Source organism: Rhinatrema bivittatum, chromosome 3, assembly GCF_901001135.1.
Source record: "Rhinatrema bivittatum chromosome 3, aRhiBiv1.1, whole genome shotgun sequence".
NCBI lineage: Eukaryota > Metazoa > Chordata > Amphibia > Gymnophiona > Rhinatrematidae > Rhinatrema > Rhinatrema bivittatum.
Window position 1 is genome coordinate 571,967,947 of NC_042617.1, and position 26,415 is coordinate 571,994,361.

At 45.0% G+C, this 26,415-nt stretch overlaps 1 protein-coding gene across 1 annotated transcript in view; it reads right to left on the reverse strand.

Annotated features, from left to right (window-relative positions):
• Positions 1-26,415, reverse strand: part of SYNE1 (spectrin repeat containing nuclear envelope protein 1) — a 966,955-nt gene that overhangs the window by 231,758 nt on the left and 708,782 nt on the right. Inside the window, 5 exon segments of the mRNA XM_029596918.1 lie at positions 15-206; positions 4,253-4,426; positions 7,563-7,757; positions 11,356-11,517; positions 15,102-15,233. Of these exon segments, the coding sequence (XP_029452778.1) occupies positions 15-206; positions 4,253-4,426; positions 7,563-7,757; positions 11,356-11,517; positions 15,102-15,233 (855 nt within the window).

The window sequence follows — 26,415 nt, forward strand, 5'->3', positions numbered from 1 at the left end:
ACCCGCGGTCTCACCTGAATGTTCATCTGCTTGTCCTGGAGGACTCTCTGCAGCTCCAGCAGGCTTCCCTTCAAAGTCCGGAGCTTCACTGCCAGCTGCTCTGCCTCCTCCCTGGTGCGGGCCTTCCCTTCCACCAGCAGGTTCTCGTTGTGCATCGAGAGCTCCGACAGCGCCCCGACCTTCTGCTCGATTTCCAGCAGCATCTTCTGCAGCGGCAAACGACAAGGAGGCAGACTCAGGACCGTCTCCGGCGGCATCCCCGCCGTTTCCTGGCTCAGGGGAGTCCCCCCACGGCGCCGGGGCCTGCCTCACCCCCCCAAACTCACAGGAAAGCAAACCTCCACTGGTTTTCCTTCACGAGTGCCCATCCACGAGCCGGGCCTGTTGCTTCTCTAAGAGAAGCTGCTATTTTTCTCTTTCCAGCAAATCAAAACATACCCACGCTTTGAAAGGATCTAACTGCTGTTCTGTTCTCGTAGCTTCTAAGCTTCTGGAGAGGTTGAAACTTTTTGTTTTGATTAGTTCATCACCCATCTCCCCTTGATAACAAAACCATAAAGGGGGGGCCATTTTAGCAACCCACGCAGGTGCAAGATACTTGGATGCTTAGGGACCTGCACAATTTTCAGAGAGAAACTACTCAGGCAGTTCCCCTTTCACAGTTTCTTTAACTCTTAAAGGGGGGCAATTTTACAACAGGCTGCATAAATCTGGGGGCTGTCGTATGTTCAAGTTACGACGACTTCTCAAAGCAAACTTACGCGTGTAAGTTCACTTTGAAAACTATCCCTGCAAAAAATGCACGCATACAATTAAACCTGCTTTTTGGGGTGCACACTTCTGCCCGGTGAATTTACGTGCCTGCGTCTTAAAACCAAAAAGCATGCACCTAAGTTCCAGCACTGTGCAGATTCCACCCGCCAGAACGCCTCTCCCACTATGTGCATAAAAGTACATGCGCACAGTTTATGCACGTAATTTTATGCACTTATTGGTTGCACAGTTTTCTAAAGAGCCATTTTAGTGGGTAAAACATTAGGCAGAGGAAAGATGGCAAAGCACACGTGCATTTGAAAATGCAATCACAGACACATAGTTCACTTCCTCTGACCTAAACCTGGGAACCTCTCTCTTTCATTATAAAAGAATCCGCATTGCAAAGTCAGGCACACATTTATAGCCACCACACAAGGTAGAGGGGTCACCGCAGGGGATCTACATAAAGAGCTCAATTTCATAACAGTGAGCTTAGAGCTAAAGTCTGCAAGTAGAAAGTAATGTCGGACATTAGCCAGAGCTCCCAGAGCAGACTTTCAGGAAGAAGTACACACTGATAACGAGAGGCGTGCTCAAAAACCCTGCCAGACCTTCGCACACACATTTGCACCTCCTCCAAAGTACGTGTACAAGTGTGCGTGTGCATTTATTTGTGGACGTCTGAATGTTGGAAATACGTGCGTAAATGATTTCCTCATCGCAACTCTGCCTTCTGGGACTCCTCTTTTTTTGTGCGTGTGTACAAATCCGAGCGTGAGTTACGCACGTACTTTCATGAGCACAACACCTCCCCCCCTCACGGCGATTTTCAAAAGCCGTTTTAAGTGCATAAGTGCTTTTCAGAATCTGGCCCAAAATGTCTCTATGGGGCAAAAGGATTTGTTCCATTCGCTGTGCAATTTCTGTGAATGAAGACAGCATCGATGTCAGACTTCATCTGCTGCTCCGTAATGGTCCACTTATAACATCATAATATGATGCTGTGATTGCGAAATCAAAGAAAAGCAGGACGGAAGGGGGCGTAGAGAGGTCATCTAGTTCAGTCTGCTGCACCCAGGAAGGATTCCTGTACCCAGAGGTGTTGCTGGATGCTTAAATGATTCTGGCTCTTCTCTCTCTCCTCCTCCCCCTCCTTTTCACTGGCAAGCGGAGAGCAGTACTTTTTACCTGCATCTGTTTGCTCCATTGCTGCCTTCAATCTGAAGCCTGAACACACAGGGCCGGGTGCGCCCTGGGAGACTGCAGGGTGAGGTTCAGATTTTTGCCTGAAGTTAGCACTGGAGGAGGCAGAAGCACCATTACCTCCTGCTGCTAGCCGGAGGATGGGAGAAGAAGGAAAGAATGGTGGGAGGGGATTGTTAGTGGGAAGATCATGCCAGAGAGGGGGGGACGGACAGCGCTAGCCTGCTGTGGTCAAAGCGCAAAGTCTGGGGCAGTCACTTTGATTTGTCCTACAAACAAGCCAGGATTTGGGGCACTTTATCAGGCCTCGAGTCTCGTGTGCCAGTGCCTAGTGATGCCCCTGCCTGTACCTGTATGAAGTCGGGCTAATGTTTCTTTCGATTGCTATTAAAATGCCCACCACCTCCCTTGGTAACTTCTTACAATGTGTGATTATTCTCATAGTTTAAAGGTTCGTCCTGATGTCTAACCTAAGTCTCAGGTATTGCAGTTTAAACCCATTAGTGTTAGCCAAAGAAGATGGCAAATATCCCATTGCTGTCATAATCATAACCTCCTTTTAGATATTAGGAGACTGCTATCACGTTAACCCCTCACTCATCTCATTTGCAAGCTAAATAAACTCAATTCTTTCCCATATTACCTAAGTCTCTAATGATTTTTGGATTCCTCTTCTCTGGCCTTCCTCCTATATCCTTCTGAAGGTATGGGGACTACCTTGCACATGGCATTCATCTTACCAATGCTGAGAAGCGTGGAAGGCTTACCTCACATCCAAAATGTAAAATTAGTTACCAAAAAAAAAAAACCCCCCATTACAGTAAAGCCAGAGCCTCATGTTTAAAACTTTAATACAGACTAAATAATCTGTGATTTATCCAGTGCATAAAATGGCCATAAAAAAAAAAAAAGCTTTGAAGCAGGCTTGTGGGAAACCTTAGCGACAGTTTCTCAAATCTATCAATAGGTGATAACCATTTACGTTGTGACTTAGCCTTTTGAAGTTTCATTCTCAAAGCTCCTTTATTATTATTTTTTTTTTGAACAGCATCCATAATGAGAAATCATTCTCCAGGTGAGCAAGTGAGACTCTTGAGCTGGCAAGGGCACTTATCTTGCTTAGGGCCTGATGTACTAAGCGTTTTCCCCATGGACGGAGAATGGTAGAAGAGCCTTAATAGCCTGAGAAAGTGTCTGGACTCAGAGCCTGACACATTACATTCCCTAATAACTGCAATGCTTTGATTGTTGTAGGCACGTTTACGTGGCAGATGGCGCCCTCCATGCCATGCCACAGGCCTCAAGAAAAACACCAAGAAAGTTCTTTCCCAAATAGGATAACGCATTGGTAAAATGAATGCAAGACTTCCGAAAACATTCGAACGAGACCGACTCAAAGGCCTGCTACGTTTCAGTGATTCTCCGGGTGCGCAGGAGACACTGGGACGACTTTGGAAGTCAGAGCTCTGCTGGCTTTACCATCCCGGCATGATTGTCTTCACCTTGGGGTAGGCAAAGATAAATACAATGAAAATCAACTGCGGACAGCAGCAACTGTGCAAGCCCTTCTGAGATGAATGTGTAACAAGTGCTCCGTTGGGCTTCCCTCAAACTGGGCAACCATTACCCTGAGCCGTCATTCACAATTACATGGGCTTCTCTACTTTCCCTCTCTCCCCCCACCCCAAGCTGGCCCAGTCATTGCTGCAATAGTCCTCCTCCGCCTGCAAGGCACAGACGGCAGCCCTCTCCAGAACGTTGCACAAGTTGTGTTCCTGAGTCAGCCACAAGGTGTCGCTCTTCTAGGATGTCTGTGGGCTGTGGAGGGAGCTCCCACAGCATCCCCCAGGCCCTGGGGCTGGGAACTGAACTTGAGTTCATCTGCACTGCAATGGCACAGGGCTGTCACTGCCCTATCAAGACATATAGGCTATCTTTTGGGATTTAACATTCTGGGAACTGTTTATCCCCTGCCCCTGAGGCCAATTTTCAGGCTCCCCACTGTGCCTCCAAGCCAGTGCACGAGGAATCTTTACTCCCTGTATGTTGCAGGTGCAAAGTGCATGGGGGTAACGTGGGGTGCAACAGTCCCAGGGTTTTCATAATGAAAAATCCCTGCACATACATCACTCGGCCTGCCCTTAGCCTGCTGGGGGGGGGGGGGGGGGGGATTTTCAAAGGAGATTTCTCCACAGGTACATACCCGGTTATCTTTGAAAATGACCCTATTATCCTTTGACTGCTGAGGCTCACTGACTGCTTGCGCTTTCAGTGTCAACGTGCGTGACTTTACCTGGCAATCGGTGAGTTCAGCTTCCATGTCCATGGGTTCCTCAAAGGCACGCAGGGCGCTGTCCAGCGCGGCCCTGGTGCTCAGCAGCCAATGGTTCAGCTCGTCGGCCTCACTGCGATACCTCTGCAGAGCCTGCTCCTGCCGCTGTTCTTCCAACCGTTCACTGAACCTCTCCTAATTGCACAAAAGCGGCAGCCATAGTTTCAAAGTCAGCATTTACTTTCTCTTACCCAGTCATTCCCAAAAAAGTCATTTTTATCCAATCCAAAAAACCTAAACAAACCTGAAATATTTCTGTATATGTTTAGCATATTGCGGTCAGTCATAGTGCCAGTACTTATTTTAAATCGTAGGGGCTTCCAATTTAAAACATACATACAAATCAACATAAAACAGGCCAAACAGACGTTTCAAGTCAGATTCTTAGATGGTACAAAAGTCAATGACCAATTATTCATGCTTAATGTCCCACAGCAATAAAAAAGGGTTTCTCAATGATATATTCCTTGAGTGCTCCAAAGGCTTGCGGAAAGAGCCATGTTTTCAAGGCTTTTTAAAATAAGTTCATATCTGGTATTATTACTCTTAGCTTTTCGGGCACTGAATTCCAAATAATCGGCCCTGCAACAGAATAAGCGTGATCTCTGATTTTGTCTAAATGAGCTCGATGGATTGTGGTGACTTCTAGGAGTCCTTTCTTTGCCAAATGCAAAGCACATGAAAGCATGTAGATATGTCATTCTGTTCCCAGCCACGCTGTGCCTGTGGCATTAATTCATTAACAAAGCAACGTTAAGATCTTATATTTGATTCTTGACTGGATCGGGAGCCAACGCAGAGGAGTCAGCTCCTGTTTACATCTTTAATTTGCAGAGTTTGAATTTACAACTTCAAGATAACCTGGAGAGGAAAGAGATGCAATCATACGTCCCACAGAAACAAAACAGAAAATGAGGCAACCTAGCATAATTATAGAGGAATTCCAAATCACAATCACGAGAAGATAAATATTACAGAAAGAAAACCAAAACCAAGTACCATGACTTCTGATTCCTTGACAGAATGCTACCAATTAATTACTGAACCTGTGCTATAGGCATATCCTGTCCCTGTTGTGATACTGCCCCTGTAAAAGAGCCTGATCTGACCTCATCTGGAGTACTGTGTACAATTCGGGAGACCACACCCTCAAATATACCAGATGGAGTCGATCCAGAGGGTGGCTACTAAAATGGTCAGTGGTCCTCATTCTAAAGCATATGGGAAATATTTAAAGAGCTAGAGGAAAAGCGAGGTAGGGGAGATATGGTAGAGACATTAAAATATCTCAAGGTTTCCATGCACAGGAGGCGAGCCTCTTTCAGTGGAAAGGAGGCTCTTGAACAGGGACTCATGGGATGAGGGTGAACTGGGGTAGACTCAGGAGTAATTTAAGGAAATATTTCTTTACAGAGCGATTGGTAGATGCATGGAACAGCCTTCCAGTGGGGCTGGTTGAGACCAGGATAGTATCTAAATTCAAAAAAGCATGGGATGTGCACTGTAGATCTCTGGAGGGAGCGGAAGGGATTGTAGAGCAAAGTAGTTGGGGTGGATGGACCATGTGGTCTTTTTCTGCCATTATTATAAAAAAACCCTTAACTATACCTCGAGGAGTAGTCAAGTTTATGCATTACCGTTCATAGTAACATGCATACTTTTATACATGTACTTTATCACCTATAGCAACGTATGACTCATTTGTATCTCATTGACATCAGCCGTTAATATGCATGTAAAACACAGCATTTATATGCTATTTATTTATTTATTTGACAGCTTTTCTATGCCGATATTCGTGGCCAACATCATATCGGTTTACACTGAAACTTAACGGAAAATACATTAAACAGGGGAGGGTTAAACTGGGGAGCAGGGGAAGAGAAAGGACGAGTACTTATGTATAATTGTACTCAAGAAGAGAAGGACCTGAAAAAGGAGAAAAGAATTTAACTTTTAACTTAGGGGAGGGACAGAAATGTTAGCAGCCTATATTAGCTCAGTTTAGTACATCTGCTTCTCAGTGCTTCGTTACATTTCACTTTATTTTGTAGATGTTTTCAGGGCCCACTGTGAGGATCAAACTTTTCAACATAGCCCTGAAAAAGAAAGGGCAGGACTTTGTTTTGCTACCATAGTTGTCTTTGTGGACACCTGAAAATAAAATGAGAGACTCAGCACTGCCTATCTGCTTTATTCTGAATCTGTTTTTTTTGGAAACTAATGGGGTCATTTATCAAAATGTGTTATGGCGTTAACGCATGCGATAATGCATTATCGCATTAACGCATGAGAAAAAAACTGTAACGCACAGCGCGAATGCAAATTTTTGGGAGGGGTGGGCTCAGAGAGGAGTTTGGACGGGATTTAGTTAAATGAGGGGTAATATCACCCTGTGCAATACCATAACACTATAAGGCGCGCCTATACGTCAACTATTTATACCACTGTAGGAGGGTCATGTAGTAACTCGAGGTGAGGTTTTGGTGGTGGTCTAGGGTTTTGGAGGCCGGTTTTACATGCACAGTGAGACATACGAACAGCACAGTACCCATCAGTGAACATTTGATGTGATTTGGAGTGAGGAAAGGTACAGAAAGATGAGATTTCTACAATGTTTTCTTGCCCTAGCTTGATGAACTCTCTACCTAGGTGCTATCAACCCTCCTACAGTGGTATAAATAGTTGACTAATATGTCTGCTATCCCACAGGTGCTCTCCCTCTCTCTCTCTCACTTCAGGCATTTTGCACAGCTCAACACCAGGAAAAAAGGTGTAGTTATTTCTGGTGTTAAGCTATCACATGCAATGTTAAACATCCCTCAGGGTCATAAACTCTTCCCTTTTGACTAAAATGTAAAAATTTGCATACGCATCTCGCAACGCGGTAAATTACATATGTGTTATCGCGGGCGTTAGCGCCCTAACGCATTTTGAAGAATGACCCTGCAAGATTTGTACAAGTTTTTTGGGGGGAATTTTTACAGCTTTTACTTAAGATTTTGTCTTCCTACAAGTGACTTTACAACTAAACTTATAATGCTACTTGAAAATGTGGACTTTGTAAGACTTTTTCAATAATGACAGTAGAGAATACAGATTAATATACCAGTTATAATTCAAACTACCCAAAAAATATAAATTGCCTCTTTTTAATTCTGAATTTTGCTCTTCTCGGAAGCACATCACCTTTACTGACCTTTTGAAAAATGTTAAAAAGCTTGGACAAAAAATGTAAGCACTGTAGTGAAATACTTGTCATTGCTTTTACCTCTAAGAGCTGACGTTTTCCGGAAGCTTTCATGCGGATGGTGGCCATCCTCTCCGCTAGGACCGTGAGCGTAGACTGCAAGGCCAACTGATCAGCTGTGTCGGAGTCCGGGGATTCTGACAACAGCTCCTCAGCGAATGATGCCTGGAGCTCACTGATTTCTCCTTGCAAACGTAAAACCTCATCCATTAACGCCTGTGGAGGCAGAAGCAAACCCAGTATCAGTTCCCCGAGCTGCAACAAGTGGTATTTCCGCTACTATTGGTCATTTCTATAGTGCTACAAAACATATGCAGTGCTGTACTGAACATGTAAGAGACAACCTTTGTTCCATGGAATTTACAATCTAGTCAAGAGAAGACAGATAAGGTAAATGAAAGTGTACTCAGGGTAATAACTTAAAGTCTCAAAGTTGGTTTAATAGATGGGGTTTAACTTAATCTAGGTATGTAAATCACCAATCAAAAAAATACCCCTTCCAGCCCCCAAAATACTTAAAAATCAGTCAGGTCACGGCACTTGACACCTCCCCCCCCCCCCACACCCTAAAACCAAAAACCAAAGTCTTGGCCATGATGGTCTGATGCAAACTCCCCTATCTAACATTAAAAATAAAGTCCTGGCTCTGGGCCTCCTCTTGCCCCACCTCAGCCTCTACAGCCATCCAGATCTCCTGCCACACTTGCACTCCTACCCTCAGCCTCTCGCCACACTCACAACTGCCCAACTCCTACCCACAGCATCCCACCACACTCGGAACCACCAAACTCCTACCCATGGCCTCTCGCCACACTCAGAACCGCCCAACTCCTACCCACGGCCTCCCGCCGCACTCGGAACCGCCTAACTCCTACCCACGGCCTCTCGCCACGCTTGGAACTGCCCAACTTCTATCCACGGCCTCCCGCCACGCTCGGAACCACCCATCTCCTACCCAAGGCCTCCTGCCACGCTTGGATGCGCCCAACTCCTACCCACGGCCTCCCGTCAAGCTCGGATCCACCCAATTCCTACCCATGGCCTCCCGTCAAGCTTGGATCCACCCAACCCCTACCCACGGCCTCTCGCCACGCTTGGAAACGCCCAACTCCTACTCAAAGCCTCCCACCACACTCAGAACCACCTAAACTGTCAAAATCTCTCAGAGTGCAGCCTCCAGCCTTGCTCTGAGCAATGATACCAGGGATTTCTTTCACCAGGGTGGGATGGGTAATGTTGCTAGGGCTGCTGCGGCCAGGACTTTATTTCTTTTTTACTTTGGGAGGTGGGGCTGGGGACATTGTCACTGTGCTCCCAAATTTATTTTTAAGTATTTTGTGACCTAGGGTTGAGTGTGGGGTGTGTAGAGTTGGCCCAAAAAGGGTTTGTTCATTTTTTTAATTTTTTTACTTAACTTGCAATATTAGGAATATAGCTGGTTAAGATTAAAGTTATCCAAGTGCAGGTACCTGCATAACTTCAGGCCTATTCTCTACTATGATCAAACTCATCCGGATAACTCTGAATTTAGCCCTGCCTCAGAATGTCCTTGCAATATTCCCAATTTATCTGAGCAGAGGGACAGGAAATTTAAGCCTCTTTAAATATGGGCCTGACAATGTTGTTCTTTCCACCAGTGAATTTTATTTTTGTAAAGTGACGTCTTTCACATAACTTGAAGATGCAGAAATTATTTCCCACAGAAAACTAACAGAAGGTACCAGAGTTGGCCCTGCGGCATTCCAGGGGTGGGATGACTAAAAACATTATTAGAATATATAAAATGCATTGAAGTGCTTCGGAATTCAGTTCACAAAGTCTAGACAACCTGCTGGAAGAGCCTGCATTCAAAGTGTAAAAATAAAGATGCACGCTTTATTTGGGTTTGTGCTGTACAGAAAGGCACTCCCATTGCCTTGTAAAGGCAGAAGTGCTCTGTGATGAGGTAAAGCACACTTCATGTAGAGTTTGGGCTTAGCACTAGATCTGTATGAATTTAAGTGACAAAGCACGAATTATAACACATCCATGTGAGTAAGAAAACCGTACTGATCCATTCTTAATCCTCTTCGCCCAAAAATCATTCCAATACAAACTCTTTTTTCTTGATGTCACACGCTTGCTATTTCTTTCCCTCTTGTCCCCCACTGACTGCCTCATTGTCTCCTTCCCTCTCCTGACTCCCAAGCGCACCACTGTCCGATGTGCTAAAAACGTCACCAATGAGGCTTCACGAGCAACCCCCTAAAAGTATGGGGTTTTGTCTCGTTGAAATGTTTTGCAGGTTTTGAGTTTGCAGATAGCAAAATGTCACGCCTAATTAGCTACATGAAAAATTGTATTCAAATGCAAAGTTTATGAGATGCTGTGATGCAGCTCACTAATTGTGACTTTTCACTAAACCCAGTGCATGTGAACACCTTCGCTGATTGTTTTTTTGCAAAAAGATGTCGTTATCTTTTTGTGCCAGGCCCTCTAGCATGCTTTTGTGTGAAACTTTGGTACCCAACTCATCAGAAGGAGGTAGTGGGTCAAGAGCCAATCTGTATTGCTGTCTTTTACATCCTTATTTTCAAAGCCACGGATGTGCATAAAACACAGTTATAAAACAGCCCGGGGTTCAGTTCACGTAAGAGCGGGTGATTTTCTGCCTCCGTTTATGCAAACTGGGGATAGGCATTCGGAGTGGGTGGAACTGGAGTAGAGTTGAGATTTATGCATATACTTTTGTATTTTAAAAAGAATGCATGTAATTAATTCACACAAGTTACGCCTTCAACAGATCCAAGCATAGATTTCTGTGGGTTAGTTTATATTCCAGCCCATTTAGCTGGGAATTTTCAAAGCAATATGGGGCAGATTTTAAAACATACATGCGGGTGTACATTTGTGCGTGCAACCCGATCCCCCTGTGCCAGAGTCCTCGGCCACACCTCCCGGACAGCCCTGGACTGTCTGCCCCGCCCTGTCTCACCCCCGTCCCCTGCCCGCCCATTCAGAAAAGCCGGGGACATACGCATGTCCCTGGGGCTGTACGCTCACTGCCAGACCTTTTGAAAATAGGCCCAGTGTGCGTAACCCCCCTGCGCGTAGGTCTTTGAAAATCTGCCCCTATGTGTGTATGCTGACTTTGAAAATCTGGCATTTTTAAGGTCTGCATAGACTTTAGCCCAACACGCACTGTTACAAAATTACCCTCTCTGTGTTCTAATCTTGGAACGGCCTAAGTTGTGGAGGGCAGAATATAAATGATGCAATTAAAGTAAACCTAATTTGCATGGGTAGCAAAGCTCTGCAAGAAAATGACCCAAGACCTGTGGGTTAGTACATTGGCATCCATGTACCCCCACATTTATTTCTCTCTCCTGCTCTTCCCACCTGGAAGAGGAAGGGCCATGGCACAGATGTCATCACACTCCTCCCATGCTGTAGATGGCACACCATATCCACTATCACCTATTTTCCTTTCCAGAGTAGAAGGCGTGGGGGCATGGGCGAGGGGCTACAACGGTGAATTTAGAAAGTCAGGGGAGTACCTTCACATACTGTCTTTCTCCCCTTTCTCTCCTGACTTTAGGTTTAAGCTGAAGGTCACAGAGGGAACCCGAGAAAGCTTTTCTGCTAAGTGAAGGCTCTCTCTCCACCAGCCTGCCAATATCTCCCTCCCAGATATTTAATATCCTTGGACCAAATTTTGAAGGTCAGATTTGTTACTTATCCAAGTGCAGGACACGGGCTGATACCCCTTGGGCTGTCCACCTCTGCCTAATTACAGTAAACAGGAAACAAAGCCCCGGTCAGCTTCATTTTCCACCTGGTGTTCGCTCAGCTGGCTTTCTGGGCTCTTGTGAGGCTCGACACTCCCATTCAGTTTCGCTTCCGCGGCCTCCATCTTCGTAGATATGGACTGAAGCGAGTCTTGGTATTTCTGCTGACGTTCAAGAGCCTCATACAGAGAGCGCTGTTTCTCACTTATCTGAGAAGAAAAGCAACAAAAAGAAAACCCGTAAGCAGACACTGCATGCGCCACACCCCGCTGTCCCCACCCACCTACAGTGGCTCCCATATGAGACACATTCATTTTTTGTTTGCTGTTGTTGCTGACAGAGAAGGATGCCCGGCCCTCTGTTGCCAAAAACAGAATCAACTCAAACTTTGCAGATCCGAGGGCCGGCAAATTCACTTTTATGGTTGAATTCTACTTTACCCCTGACATGAGATGGGGGCAAGGGAAGATGTTCCTGCAGTCTTTCTTCGTTACGGTTTTAATTAGATAAGGTGGTAGAAGACGGGCAGACAAGAAAAAGCTTTCCATTGGCTACAGAAGGTCGATCGTTCGCCTGTCAAATAGCTAATCCTATATCACATGTCCATCCCTATGCCGTACTCTTGCTGGACAGGGCTCTGGTATCTGCATGCAACTGAGCCAGAGGCAGGAGGAGCTGGGGTACTGCACAGCCGGGGGGGTCACTGCTACTGCCTGCCTCCTTTACTGTCAATCAAACACACTGGGATTTCGTGCAGACGTGGGGGCAAAGCAGCAAAAGTGTTCTGGCTGTGCAGGACCTGGTGCCTCTGGGCAGCTCAAGCGGAGGCAGCAGTTTTTTGGCTAAGCGGAACTACTGGACTGTTATGTTTCATGGCCCTAAAATAGGGAAACCTGAAAGGCAGCACTATATGAAAGGACTACTCTATTTATTTATCTATTTATTTATTTTATTTTACAGTGTTCAGCAATCGTTAATCCAAAGGTCAATGCAATTGACAAGTAATATCAAAATACATTTTAAATTAATAAAACAAAATATAAATACTCCTGTATAATATAATCCAAAAAAATCCAATATAAATAATCTAATAAAATCTAATAATGCAATTCATATTATACCATAATTACAAAAACTAAAACCGCAACATAAGAACAAAAATAATGATAATACTCCTGCTGCAAAGCACTGCGACTTCCACCGAATGCTTGTTGATACAACCACGTTTTTAACATCTTTTTTAAAACCTCGCTATCGGTCATAGTACGTAAAAAGGTGCAGCATTTTTATTCCATAGAATTGGCCCTTATTGGAAGTTCTGGGGAAGTATAACCATATAAAATCGTTGGGTGAATGAATGCCCCATGATCATATCTGAAAGGCATGGCGGGCTATAGGCCTAGCAAATCTAAAATCTGTGTGTGTAAAGGATTCCCCCCCCCCCCCACCCACCTCAGTCAGGGAAGACCGAATCCTGGAGAGCTGGACCCCAGGAGAAGGGGGATGTGGAGGGGCACGGATCCAGCAGCAAAGAAACAACACCGCTGGTTTCCCCGAGGGAGGAGGAACCAAAAGCGGAGGAGCAGCAGAGCACTGGATCCCAGGATGAGTAAGGACCCTGCACCACAAGAGCTGGCCCTGACCCATCAGGAATAATGCAAATCCACTTTAAGATTTGCAGCAGCTGCCGGCTTGGCTGCACTCCTACAAGTGGGTTAGACTTTCAGGAGAGCAGTGGGTGGCAGGAAAAGGTGGACAGCTTTAGTGGAAGAAAAGACTCTAAGTAGTTTTTTTTGTTTTTTTTTTGAATGGTTGATGCCTTGCCGAATTAACACCCCAAGCTAATGTACTGTTTAATGCAGGGCTTCCCAAACCTGTCCTGGGGATCCCACAACCAGTCAGGTTTTCAGGATAACCACAGTGAATATGCATGAGATACATTAGCATACTACAGAGTCTCAAGACAGGTTTGGGAAACCCTGAATTAATGTGTTGTGGGAATTTTGTAGCGGTGTGATTTAATAAAACCTGCCCTGTTCACAGTCTGTTTTAGGATTTTTCTTCATAAGAACATACGAAATTGCCATACTGGGTCAGGTCAAGCCCAGCATCCTATTTCCAACAGAGGCCAAACCAGGCCACAAGAGCCTGGCAATTACCCAATCACTAAGAAGATCCCATGCTACTGATGCAATTAATAGCAGTGGCTATTCCCTAAGTCAACTTAATTAATAGCAGGTAATGGACTTCTCCTCAAAGAACTTATCCAAACCTTTTTTAAACCCCACTATACTAACTGCACTAACCACATCCTCTGGCAACAAATTCCAGAGCTTTATTGTGCGTTGAGTGAAAAAGAATTTTCTCCGATTAGTTTTAAATGTGCTACATGTTAACTTCATGGAATGCCCCCTAGTCCTTCTATTATCTGAAAGAGTAAATAACCGATTCATATTTACCCATTCTAGTCCTCTCATGATTATAAAGACCTCTATCATATCCCCCCTCAGTCATCTTTTCTCCAAGCTGAGCAGCCCTAACCTCTTCAGCCTTTCCTCATAGGGGAGCTGTTCCATCCCCTTTATCATTTTGGTCGCCCTTCTCTGTACCTTCTCCAGTGCAACTATATCTTTTTTGAGATGCAGTGACCAGAACTGTACACAGTACTCAAGGTGCAGTCTCACCATGGATCTAGGGATGCCCACAAGCTAATTGAATACAAAGGCATTCTATGATTTATAATATTATAGCAATGTAGGACTCCGAACAGCACCTGCCCCTGTAAGCTCCTGAAAAACATGCCACATTTCAAAAGGCTGATATAACAACCCGGTTGGTCAAGACCCAGTTATTTATAAATAAACAAAGGAGTGCACCTACAGCTTCATCAGTGAAGAGCCATCTACTCTCTTTACATTTGTAACCAACACATGTGGATCACCACAGGTCCTCAGCAAATCTCATTCAGTGTGCTGGGTGAAGCAATGGCTATCTGTCATGTCACGCTGAATGCCTGACAGTCTCATAAAGTAGCCTCTGTTCCCTCTCTGGCAGGCGCTCTTATGAAGCCCTGCCATTTCTTTGAAACATCCAGCGTCTTGCTCTCTTTCAGAAATGCTGCCTCTTAATCATATCCATGATTTCAAGTAGTTTGATCTTCTAGCAGCTTTGATTGTAGCTGGCATGAGAGGGTTTAGATACGAGGCTGAGCGGGAATTTCATTGATTATAGAGCTTACGGGATGTCCTTAGACCTATTTTATAGTTTATTGTACTTTGCATTTTGTTATTCACATTGGAACTTTAGTGGTATAGCGGAATATCAAGCTAGAATAAATAAATAAATAGATAACGAACGGGCTCATTTCCCTTCTAGTTATGTAGTAAACATTTCTTTCCAAGCAGCATTGTCAGGATCACAAATAACTGCAGGGCAGAAGACATTGGTCCAAGCCTGATTAGCATCAATATTTATGCCCCAGGGAAAACTTGTGACATTTCAGAATTGCACAAGATTTGCAATCATTTTAGCAGGATTTTTTTTGTTCCAGTACAGAGTTGTAGAAACTGCCTGCATTTTTATGCAAACTTTAAATTTTGCACAAAGTCAATATTACTCGCCCCTACAATCAATTTCCAATTTTGCACAATTTCTTTTACCAAAACATTTTTGCTCACTACTCAAATGTGCCCCAAATGTGTTTTGGAAACATCTAAAAAGGCAACGAAAGTTCTGCAATTTTTTTGGTTTTTGCACAGTTAAGACATTTCTGAGTTTTCCCGCCCTTACTCACCACATTCTTTAGGGTTTCCCAGGACTGCTGTAGGTCGTCCAGCTTGGCATTGGCAGCCGACTCTAGACCTGGCTCGCTGACTTCCTGGGCAGATGCAGGGCTGAGCTGAATTTTGGCAGCTTCATTCTGCAACTGTTCAGCAGAAAAGGCCTGGTAACAAGCAACGTCCTATGAGCATCAAACGCGGTACAGCTCTGAATCCGAGGCCTATCCTCCTGCACTTCAAGGTGTCCCAGCTGAAAACCTGCCCCTCCAAACCCACAGCACTGGATTAATGATACAAAACTGGCCTCCTGGAAGGACTAAACTGGAGGCTGGTACAGAGTGTCAGATTGCTGAACCAAGTTATTGCTTTCCTTGAAAAATCAGTATGTCACAGTATCTGAAGCAATCAATGTCAGACTCCAAAGTTAACGAGGCTGAAGTGCCGTCCTATGGTTGTACAGGGCTACAAGATAATGCAATATGCCTATTAAGGAAGGAAATAACTTAGAAGTCTGACATGCCCCCGAAATGTTGGCAGTATACCTAGACCTACCAAAGAGCCGAAGGGATAAGATGCAGTCTCAGTATGACAGAGAGCTGCAGTCCTTACCTCCACGGGGACTCCACCACACTATTTGTAGTGGTATTTCCAGCAGTATGGCATCACCATGAAAGCAAACACCAATACCAATAGCAATGGAAGAATATTTCATGGATTCTCAACTACCACAAGAAGGTATGGCAGGTTTAGCAGTGCCCTGGCCCTCTATTGCTTAACGGGTTGCCTATTAGTGTCCATGTCTATCACCGGGGCCATGCTAGATCAAAAAGAACTTAGGCAAGTGCAATAGACATACAATATCATATTGCTCTGCGCATTGTCGCTAATAATAAATATCTGTCTTCATTTCCATGTTGTTGTCGTGCACGGCGATACGATGCCTGAAAAAAGATAAGATTTTAAAATGCTACACTTTTACTTTTTTTAAACTACCTATGTTCAGAACTCAATGTATAAACCTCATTCCTTGAACATTCTTTAGCAGAAATAACAACACGGGCAATTCTTAAATCTAAAGAAGTGGAAAAAGTCTTAATTTAGTTTTCAAGCTGAAGATTTTAGCATCTTTTTCCTGCCATTCTCCATCTCAAACAAACAACATCAAAATGATTTTTCTGAAATCTGCTCCATTAACAGAAGTTGAAAGGCACAATATGGGGCAGGTGCACTAAGCTGCGCTATTGGGTTTTAACACGCATGCTCTACAGGTCACGTAGAGGTTCATATTCAGTCACTATCCAGATAGCTAAATTAGCCAAATAAACTTATATAGTTAAACTTTGGAGGGATATTCAATAGTACAGCCGCACTATTAAATATAGCCAGCTATCTTAAAGTTAGCGGATAACTATCTGCCTAACTTAAGGACAGTTGTTTGACCTGACAAGTGTTATCCAGCTACATTAGGTGACTAAATTAGTTGGATAACTCAACTCCTCCCAGTTACACCCCTGAAACACCTCTAACTTAAAGAAGATGATTGGTAAAAAGGGATTCTTTATTTAAACTGTGTGCAGTGAACAGTAATGTCCGACTCTGGCTGAGTTTCGCTCTTATGACCGAGCTGCTTCAGGGGCTACAATTATAGAAAATATAAATTAAAACATATAAAATCATGAATATTTATAAAATATAAAATCATAATAAATAATAATTCAAAACTCAAATTGACATAGACCTAAAAAAAAACTATTTTTGCTACAAAGAATATTCTTTCCAGAACTATACCTTAATTATCAGACTGGTTTTGTCAATGATGTTTCAAAACTCACAGTCGTTATCTCTTCTTTACTACAAACATTTCTACATTATTGCAATAAACAAAGAAACATGGTGTCAACAAATAACACACAGCCCAAATTAGTAATCAAAAAAATGGTTTGGCAAAGCATATGTGGTTTAATGCTGCTTCCTTTATTGTGAAGCTGTGCTTATTTTTGTTAGGAATTGTGGACCCTTGCCCCGAGGTGGGGTTGTTAGTACCTGAGGGGTTGGGCCCCACAGGTCAGGAGGCAAGGCTGGCTGGGAACAGAGGCAAGCTGGGACTTCACCTGTGCTGACCCTCGTTCCCCGCAGGTTGAGCCCTTGGGTGCCGGGGCCGGCAGGACTTGCAAGCGCCCCTGTGTGGCTGGTCCCGGAGAGGGCAGGCGAGTGGGTGCAGAGAGTGTCAGAGAGGTTAGGCACAGTTCGAGAAAGGAGCACCGCAGGAGGTGGGAAGAGAAAGAGTCTCAGGGAGTACTCTGAAGGGAGTACTCTGAAGGGAGTAGAGCAGGACCACGTGGGAGTGGCCTCGAGATGAGGAGATGCAGATGAAGAGACACGACCTGTAGTCCGCTGGATAAAAGCTAGAGCGGGGAACCGCTGAAGCAGGTGCCTGGAGGGTAGCAGTGCAGGGGTACTGCCTGGGACACGGCAAGCCGATGACAGGGTCCTCTATAGTGGCAGTGCAGAAGGATGCCCCGAGGAGCGGGGCACCGAGACCCAGTCTGGAGGTGCACGGCGCTGAGCCAACTCCCGAAGAGAGAAGGCGCTGTAGCAAAAGTCCTCAAGGAGAAGTACCGTGGGGATTCCCAGGAGCAGCGGACACTGCGGTTGGAGCTCACAAGTAGAATGCGCTGACTCTGGCTCGAGGAGCGGGAAGCGCTGAGAGAGAGTCCAGGTTAGGTTGCGCAGCGCCAGGGCCTGCAGAGCAGGAAGTGCTGAGAGAGCGTCCAGGTTAGGTTGCACTGAGCCAGGGCCCGCAGAGCAGGAAGTGCTGAGAGAGCGTCCGGGTTAGGTTGCGATGAGCCAGGGCCTGCAGAGCAGGAAGTGCTGAGAGAGCGTACAGGTTAGGTTGTGCTGAGCCAGGGCCTGCAGAGCAGGAAGTGCTGAGAGAGCGTCCAGGTTAGGTTGCGCAGAGCCAGGGCCCGCAGAGCGAGAAGCACTGAGAGTCCAGGTTAGGTTGCGCTGAGCCAGGGCCCGCAGAGTGGGAAGCACTAAGAGAGCGTACAGGTTAGGTTGTGCTGAGCCAGGACCCGCGGAGCGGGAGGTGCTGAGAGACAGTCCAGGTAAGGTTGCGCTGAGCCTGGCCCTGAGGAGCGGGAAGCGCTGAGAGAGAGAGTCCAGTTAGGTTGTGCTGAGCCAGGGCTTGTGGAATGGGAGATGCTGAGAGAGAAACCCAGAAGAAGTGCAGAGGTCCGACGACAGGAACAACCGGTCTGTGGAGAGAATATGGCACCAATAGGAACCAAGGAACTCGGTGCTAAGTCGGTTAGTGGTGGCTAGAGGTAAGGTTTAAATATCCCGGGTCAATGATGTCATCAGCCAGGGACGAACCCGGAGTTCCCGCCATAGGCCCTTTAAAGGAAGGGAAGATGGCACGCCCACGCGCCTAGAGAGGCCCAGGATCGGAGCGCTGGTTGGCGGCGTCCCAGCCGCCACGTGGAGTGCAGAGAGCCGGGAGTAACGCAGCAGTAGTGACTGGACACCGCATCAAGAGCACCGGAGGTGGAGAGCCAGGCATGACATGACGTGAGTTGAGCCTGCCGCGGACGGCCGTGGCCAGTGGTCATAACAATTTTTCATGAATGGCTCAATGGTCTTGACCAGAATCTAAAGTTCAATTGGTCGGATTTTAAAAGGGTTACGTATTTACGCACGTAACCGGGTCTACGCACGCCGAGCCTATTTTAGAAAGGCCCGGAGACTCGCATAAAGCCCCGGGATGCGTGTAAGTCCCGGGGCTTGCAAAAAGGGGCAGGGAGGGGTCAAGCTCTAGGCACAGCGGCCATATTTGCGCGCGTAACCTTTTTAAAATCTGGCCCTAAGAGCATTGTCATTAGCACTAGTAATAAAGAATTTATTCTAGATAGCTTTATAAATTGTAAGAGCGAGGGTGTGGTATATGCAGCTATTTGCCCGTGTAAGAAAATATATGTGGGCAAAACGATCAGGTCTTTGATCAAAAGAATAATTGAACCCAGAACTGCCATTAATAGGAAATCTGAGGGAAAACCACTAGTAGAACATTCAATTAAAGCTGGACATCTATTTGAAGAATATAGATTCTGTGTCATTAAGAACTGTGGAGGTAAGAAAGTGGAGAGGTGGTGATCTTAATAAAATCTTATTACGATTAGAACAGAAATTTATTTTTGAGTTTAACACTGACACCAAATGGGCTTAATCAGGATATTGACCTTGTGGTGTACTTATAAATTTGTGCTAGTATGAATAAATTACTTGTTGTACCGCTTTTTTAAATATATTATTTATTATGGAATTTTTATAATTGCATTTTATAAAATCTGTATCCCTATAACTGGTAGGAGTAAAGAGTACTTGTCTTTAGAAATGGTTTTAGCATGCAGTTTTGACCAATGATTTTACACTTTTCTGTTTCTATTTTTAACATCACCTTCTCCAGTTTTGATTATATTACAATCATAGGTACGCGCTTGTTTGTCTATGCCAAAGGATTGTCTCTTTTCTTCAGTTTAATTAATACTATGGGATGAACTTTTCATATTGATTAAAATCATTTTAGTCATGGTGTCAACATTTTTAGAAAAATATTTAAATATATATATATATATATATATATATTTCTTATTGATATATTTATATAACTATACTGTTAAAACACAGAATTGATATTCAAAGATTGTATTAAAATTGAATGGAGTAATTATCCTTGGTTTGGTGAAGTATCATAATCGTGGGTTACACTTTTCATTTTTTTCACACAGTTCTATATGCTTAGTCGATATATTTTTTTACACTTAGTTTAGTATTCCAAATAATCACACATTAATTTAACATTTTTGTAGCCATACCTTCTATTTTAATTTTGTTAAGATTATTTTTCCTGTTTCTCTTATTTTAAAGTAGTTTGGTAGTTTTGAAATTAAAATTACATAGCACTGCCAACTGCTTTCTTAAGTAGCACTTTATTATTTATATATATCAACGTAAGTCCGATGACGTTAGATACATAAAGCACATAAGAATGCATTCCAATGGCACTGGGTCAAACTAATACTTCCGGTTTGATGGCAAAGAGAAGCACAGAGATGCCAACACACGCGGTTAACTACTGCCACACAAATATCAAGTAAGAACGAAGTAAATATCCTCAAAAAAATAGGTTTAAAATCATTTTTGTCTTTATAGTAAGCAGGGGTTTAGTGGTTTTTTTTTAAAAAAGATGTTAGCTATAGATTAAGGGGTAGATTTTCAAAGGGGTACGCGCATAAGATACGCGTGTACCCCCCGAAAACCTACCCCAAACCCCCCCTGCGTGCGCCGAGCCTATTTTGCATAGGCTCGGCGGTGCGTGCAAGCCCCGGGACGCGCGTAAGTCCCGGGGCTTGCAAAAAGGGGCAGCTGGGGGCGTGGCCAGGGGGCGTGGTTTCGGATTGGGGCTTGTTCTGGGGCGTGTGGGCGGTCCGGGGGCATGGCCGAGTGCTCCAACACAGCGGCCTGTGTTGGGGCCTGCCGCGCCAGCGCGCGTAAGTTACTACTGCCCGGAGGCAGTAGTAACTTTTCAGATAAAGATAGGGGGGGGTCTAGATAGGGCGGGGGGGGGGAGGGGTTAGGGAGGGGAAGGGAGGGGAAGGTGCGGGGGGTGGAGGGAACAGGCAGCGCGCGCAGAGTTGCACAAATGTGCACCCCCTTGCGTGCGCCGACCCCAGATTTTATAAGATACGCGCGGCTACGCGCGTATCTTATAAAATCTGGCGTACTTTTGTTCACGCCTGGTGCGCTGACAAAAGTATGAGCGCGCGTAGAATTATAAAATCTACCCCTAAGCTTTTTATGTGGTCGAACTAAGACACTTACAAAGGCTATAAAGCAGTTTTTAATATGCGATAGTAAGTATGCAAGGAAGTAGTTCCATTAATTTTAAATCTGGTAAGCCAAGGTATGCAAGCGATATTTTTGGTAAATATGAGTTTTGGACTGATAAATGCAACGTGTGCAGGTTTGTTTTTCCCCCCTCCAAATAACATTGGTAGAGGCCGTGTCTATCCGTTAATATTCTAAGTGGTTTCATATTGTTGTATTCTAAATATGCACGGCATGATGAAATCATTTATTTATTTATGTATAGAGGGAATTGAAGAGTGTGGTTGTTAATGGTATTTAGAGCTTAAGGACGTTTCCATTGTGACGGCGTACAGACCGGTGGACAACTCGCAGTAAGAAACAATAGATATGCTGGTCGTATAATAATTGTTAGTTATAGCATTCTGTATTTTGATTCTTGGGAGTGGTGGTTTGGTTTTCCACAAGAGTCGCACAACATTAGTACACCATATATCTAATGGTGATAGCGCACAGCAGACATAAGTACACTCATTAAATGGCAAAGCATTAAACCACATATGCTTTGCCAAACCATTTTTTTGATTACTAATTTGGGCTATGTGTTATTTGTTGACACCATGTTTCTTTGTTTATTGCAACAGTGTAGAAATCCCATTGATACAATGTGTGTAGTAAAGAAGAGATAATGACTGTGAGTTTTGAAACATCATTGAGCAAACCACCAGTCAGATAATTAAGGTATAGTTCTGGAAAGAATATCCTTTGTAGTAAAAATAGGTTTTTCGGGTCTATGTCAATTTGAGTTTTGAATTATTATTTATTATGATTTTATATTTGATAAGTATTTATTCATGATTTTATATGTTTTAATTTATATGTTCTATAATTGTAGTCCCTGAAGCAGCTCGGTCATAAGAGCGAAACTCGGCCAGAGTCGGACATTACTGTTTACCGCACACAGTTTAAATAAAGAATCCCTTTTTACCGATCATCTTCTTCGTTTCGTTGCTACTTTGCTATGTTGCATCGGCTTCTGGCTTGTTTTTTGGGACCACACTAACTTATCCAGCTACGCATTCTAGCTGGCGAATAAGTTAGACCGTTAGAATCTAGCCAGATAAGTGCCCAAATCTTCATTTGGTCAGATAACTTGTGACTTATCTGGCTACAGTCATTTGAATATGGATCTCATTATGCACTTATAATTTAGTAAGAATGCAAAATTGCTCTAAATTACGATGGTATATTCAAAATATGAAAATAGGAGAAATTGAGCTGATAAATTTACAAGGGTTGGCTACCATGAGAAATTTGATGGATCATAAGATGGATCAGCCTCCCTGCATGGGCTACTTATTTTCGGGAGAAGATTGAGATGGGTAAGGGCAATAATGCTGAGGAGGTGGTCCTCACCCTTCTTTCCCAATACTTTCGTTCAATGCAAACATCTCTCCTTTTCTGGCACCCCTTGGTCTGCACACATGCACCCCGCACCCCTGGATTCCAGGAGGATAATGTTGTATCTGCCGCCTGATGGCTGAGCCTTTGTGCTTCTTCCATTCTTTCTTGAGCTGTGTTACTATTTCTGTCTCCTCCGCCTCCATGCATCTACCACTCTTTTTGTGAAGAAATATTTTCTGATGTTGCTGCTGAGTCCCACCCACTTGGAGCCTCAGGCCTTGAGCTCTTGGGAGTGATTCTCAACTTAGTCCTTGGAACATAACCAGTCTATCAAGTTTTCAGAATACCCACAGGGGCAGATTTTCAAAGGCTACGCGCGTAACCTGAGGAAGTCTGTCCCTGCACGTGCTGAGCCTATTTTGCATAGGCTTGGTGGCGCGCGCAAGCCCCGGGACGCGCGTATGTCCCGGGGCTTGCTAAAATGGGCGGTACGGGGGCGTGTCTGCGGTCCAGGGAGGTCCGGGGGCGTGGCCGAGTGCCCCGACATAGCGGCCTGTGTTGGGACCTGGCCAGCCGGCAGGCGAAACTGCATCGAACAAGGTGGGGGGATTTAGGTAGGGCCGGGGGGGGGTGGGAGGGATCCAAAAAAAAGTTCCCTCCGAGACTGCTCCAATTTCGGAGTGGCCTTGGAGGGAATGGGGAAAGCCATCGGGGCTCCCCTTGGGCTCGGCGCGCGCAAGGTGCACATGTGTGCACCCCCTTGCGCACGCCGACCCCGGATTTTATAACATGCGCGGGGCAGCGCACGCATGTTATAAAATCCGGGGTCGGCGATTATAAAATCGGGTGTACATTTGTGCGTGCCGGGTAGCGCGCACAAATGTACCCCGCGCGCGTAGGAATTAAAATCGGCCCCAATATGAATATGCATGCGACAGATGGAGGCAGAGCATGCAAGTCTACTTGGTGCACATTCATTGTGGATATCCTGTAAACCTGACTGGCTGGGTGCATCCAGAGGATTGGGTTGAGAACCAAATCTAGACCATTCCGTTCTTTGATAAAGGTTTGCCTCTTGTGCCTTATCTATATCTTTAAGACATCTGAATATCTCTGTCACATTCCCGTCTCACTTCTCTAAGGTATGCATATTTAGGCCCTTATGATAAGACATGCGTGCTTCCCACAACCAGAACAGGCAGGACCAACCCAGGATAAAGGCAACCAGCACAGATGCAGACCAACCTCGGATACAAGGGAAAGTTCAATAAAGCAGAGAGAAAAAAAGTAGAAAGAGAGAAAAAAAAAAAGACATTCCCAGGAGGAAATCCAGCAAAGCCTGGGACAAGACTCCATCGTCAATAGCCATGTCTCAGATGCCTGGAGGGAAATAGAAAGCAGGAGAGAAATAGATGGGATGCAGTGAGAGAGAGAGAGAGAGATGGACACAGACCCTGTATAGGAGGAAGACAGACAAACCTAAAGGTATGGAGGTGCCCCTTACATAGACTACAACTGTGGTAAAGGGGTTACTGGCTTAAACAAATCCTTGAAGTAGAGAGGATTAGTAACAGTGAATTAAATTTCTAAGGGACCTACGTACTGAACAAGATTCCAAAGACCAAAAAAAATAAATAAAACCCCTCTAGTAATAAATAGAACCATAATAAAGAATAGCAGAAAGAGACTTGAGTAGTCAATCCAGTCTGCTCAGCAAGATTATTTTTAATATATTTTTTATGGGTAATACCTGACGCTTAGTACAGGTTACCCCCAGGCATTCTGTTGAGTAATAACTGCTGCTCCATGCAGGTTGCCTCCATGCTATCTATTAAGGGAAGTAACTGCCGCTCTGTACAGGTTACCCAGTGCTTTCTGTTAAGGGTATTAACTGTGGCTTTACGTAGGTTACCCCTTTTGTTCAGTTCTATCCTTTAGCCACTAAGGATCCTCTGTTTTTGTCCCACATCCTTTTGAAGTCTATGACCTTTCTTTTCCTCACCACCTCTTACAGGAGGGCATTCCATACATCTACCACCCTTATCCATGAAGAAATATTTCCTAACATTGTTCCTCAGTTTACCACCCTAGAGCTTCAGATTATGACACCTAGTTCTGCAGCTTTCTTTCCACTGGAAAAGGTTCGATTCTTGTGCATCATTAATACTTTTAAGGTAATTAAAAGCCTGTATCATATCTCTCCTATCTCTTCTCTCCTCCAGGGTATACATATTTAGGTCCTTCGGTCTTATTTCATAAGTCTTCTAGTGCAAACCCCATACCTTTTTGGTTGCCTTTCTCTGGATCACTTCCATCTTCTCTCTATCTTTTTTGAGATACGGTCTCCAGAACTGAACACAGTACTCAAGGTGAGGTCTCACCAAAGAGACCTTACTCAGAGTCTCTTTGGAAGAGCAACCGGGATCTCCAGTTCCAAGAAATTGCTTCCCTTTCTCAGTCTAGCAGCCTCTTTGTTGTGAGTGTGGACCCTTGGATTGAGGTGAGGTTGCCACTACCCGCAGAGAGGAGCCCTGCAGGTCCTCACTGTCAGTAGGTGGAGCAGGCTGGAGCAAAGGCCCAACAGGAGCTTCACCAATACCAGCCCATGTTCCCCTCAGGTTGAGCTCTTGGGTGCCGGGGCCGGCTGGACTTAGGCGCGGGCCTCTGGAGTGGCGAAGGATCCGTTGCAGAAGTAGAAAGCCAGCAGGAAGAAGATAAGTCAGTTCAGGCAGAGGTTAAGGCAGGCAGCAGACAGCAGAAATGAGGGCAATCTGAGGTCAGGATGGGGAGCGAACCAACGAAGTCAAACGGAGGTCCAAAGTCAAACCAAGAATCCAAACGAAGACAAAGCCAGGGGCAAAGCCGAGGTCCTAGCAGAGGTGTCAATCCGGAGGGAGGAAGGAAAGGTCAGACAGCAAGGAGATAAGACGGACGAGGATCCAACAAATGAAGATACAGGACCACTGAGGATGCAGGAACAGGAACCAGGAAATGAAGACAGGATACAGGAATGCAAGCAGCAACAGGAACAGAAGCAACGTGGCAATCAGCTTCTCTAAGGAGTTCGACCTATTGCCAAGGCGTCTGATGTAGGGCAGAGCAGGCCTTATATAGTGGCAGGCCTGTGATGTCATCTTTAGGCGCCGTGGGTCTTTTCCCACTCCGGGCCCTTTTGAAACAAGCTCAGTCGTGCGCTCATGTGCCTAGAGACATCCAGTCAGCTGATCGACGGCCCTTGCAGGCCGCATCGGGCCTGCACAGCAGTCCCCCACCTTTTTGCCGGCTGGCACTTTGGGAAGCCCCCCTTGGTCCAGGGCTGCAGGTAAGTGTGGCCGGTTGTGGGATGGACCTGCAGCCAGCCAAACACAACACTCTTTCCTCCATGTATGAACATGCAGGGAGCATTAGGATAGAGACTGAGACAGGAGCCGGAAGGAAATTCTCAGCTTGCTGCTGCTAATTCTCTGCCTCCTGGCTCTGTCTGGTTCATTCTGATGGCCAAAACCAATTAGCAGCAAGAGGCAGGGAAACATGTCACCCCTGTCTCTCCTTACATCTAGGATAAACTTATTTAAGTCCTCAAGTCTTATCTAATATATCTTCTGGAACAGACCCTATTTTGGTCACCTTTCTCTAGATTGCTCCTATCCTGTCTCTTCCTTTTTGAGATATGGCCTCCAGAATTGAACACAGTACTCCAAGTGAAATCTCACCTATTACCTGAATGGGGGCATTATCATCTCCTTTTTCCCACTAGTTATGCCTCTCTCCATACAATCCAGCAACCCTCTGGTTCTAATCACTGCCTTGTCACTTTGCTTTGCTACCTTCAGATATGCAGTCACTGTCACCCTGAAGTCTCTCTCCCAATCTGTGCAAATCAGTCTCTCATCCCATCACGTACAACTCTTTTGGATTTATGTACCTCAAATGCACTTGGCAATGAATGCAAGCTACTGCTAAACCAATCCAAACTGCTAAATACACCATTTTGACAGTTTGAAATGGACGCCGTTTAAACATTGTGCAAGTCTATGATATGCCGTGCACAGAAAGGAT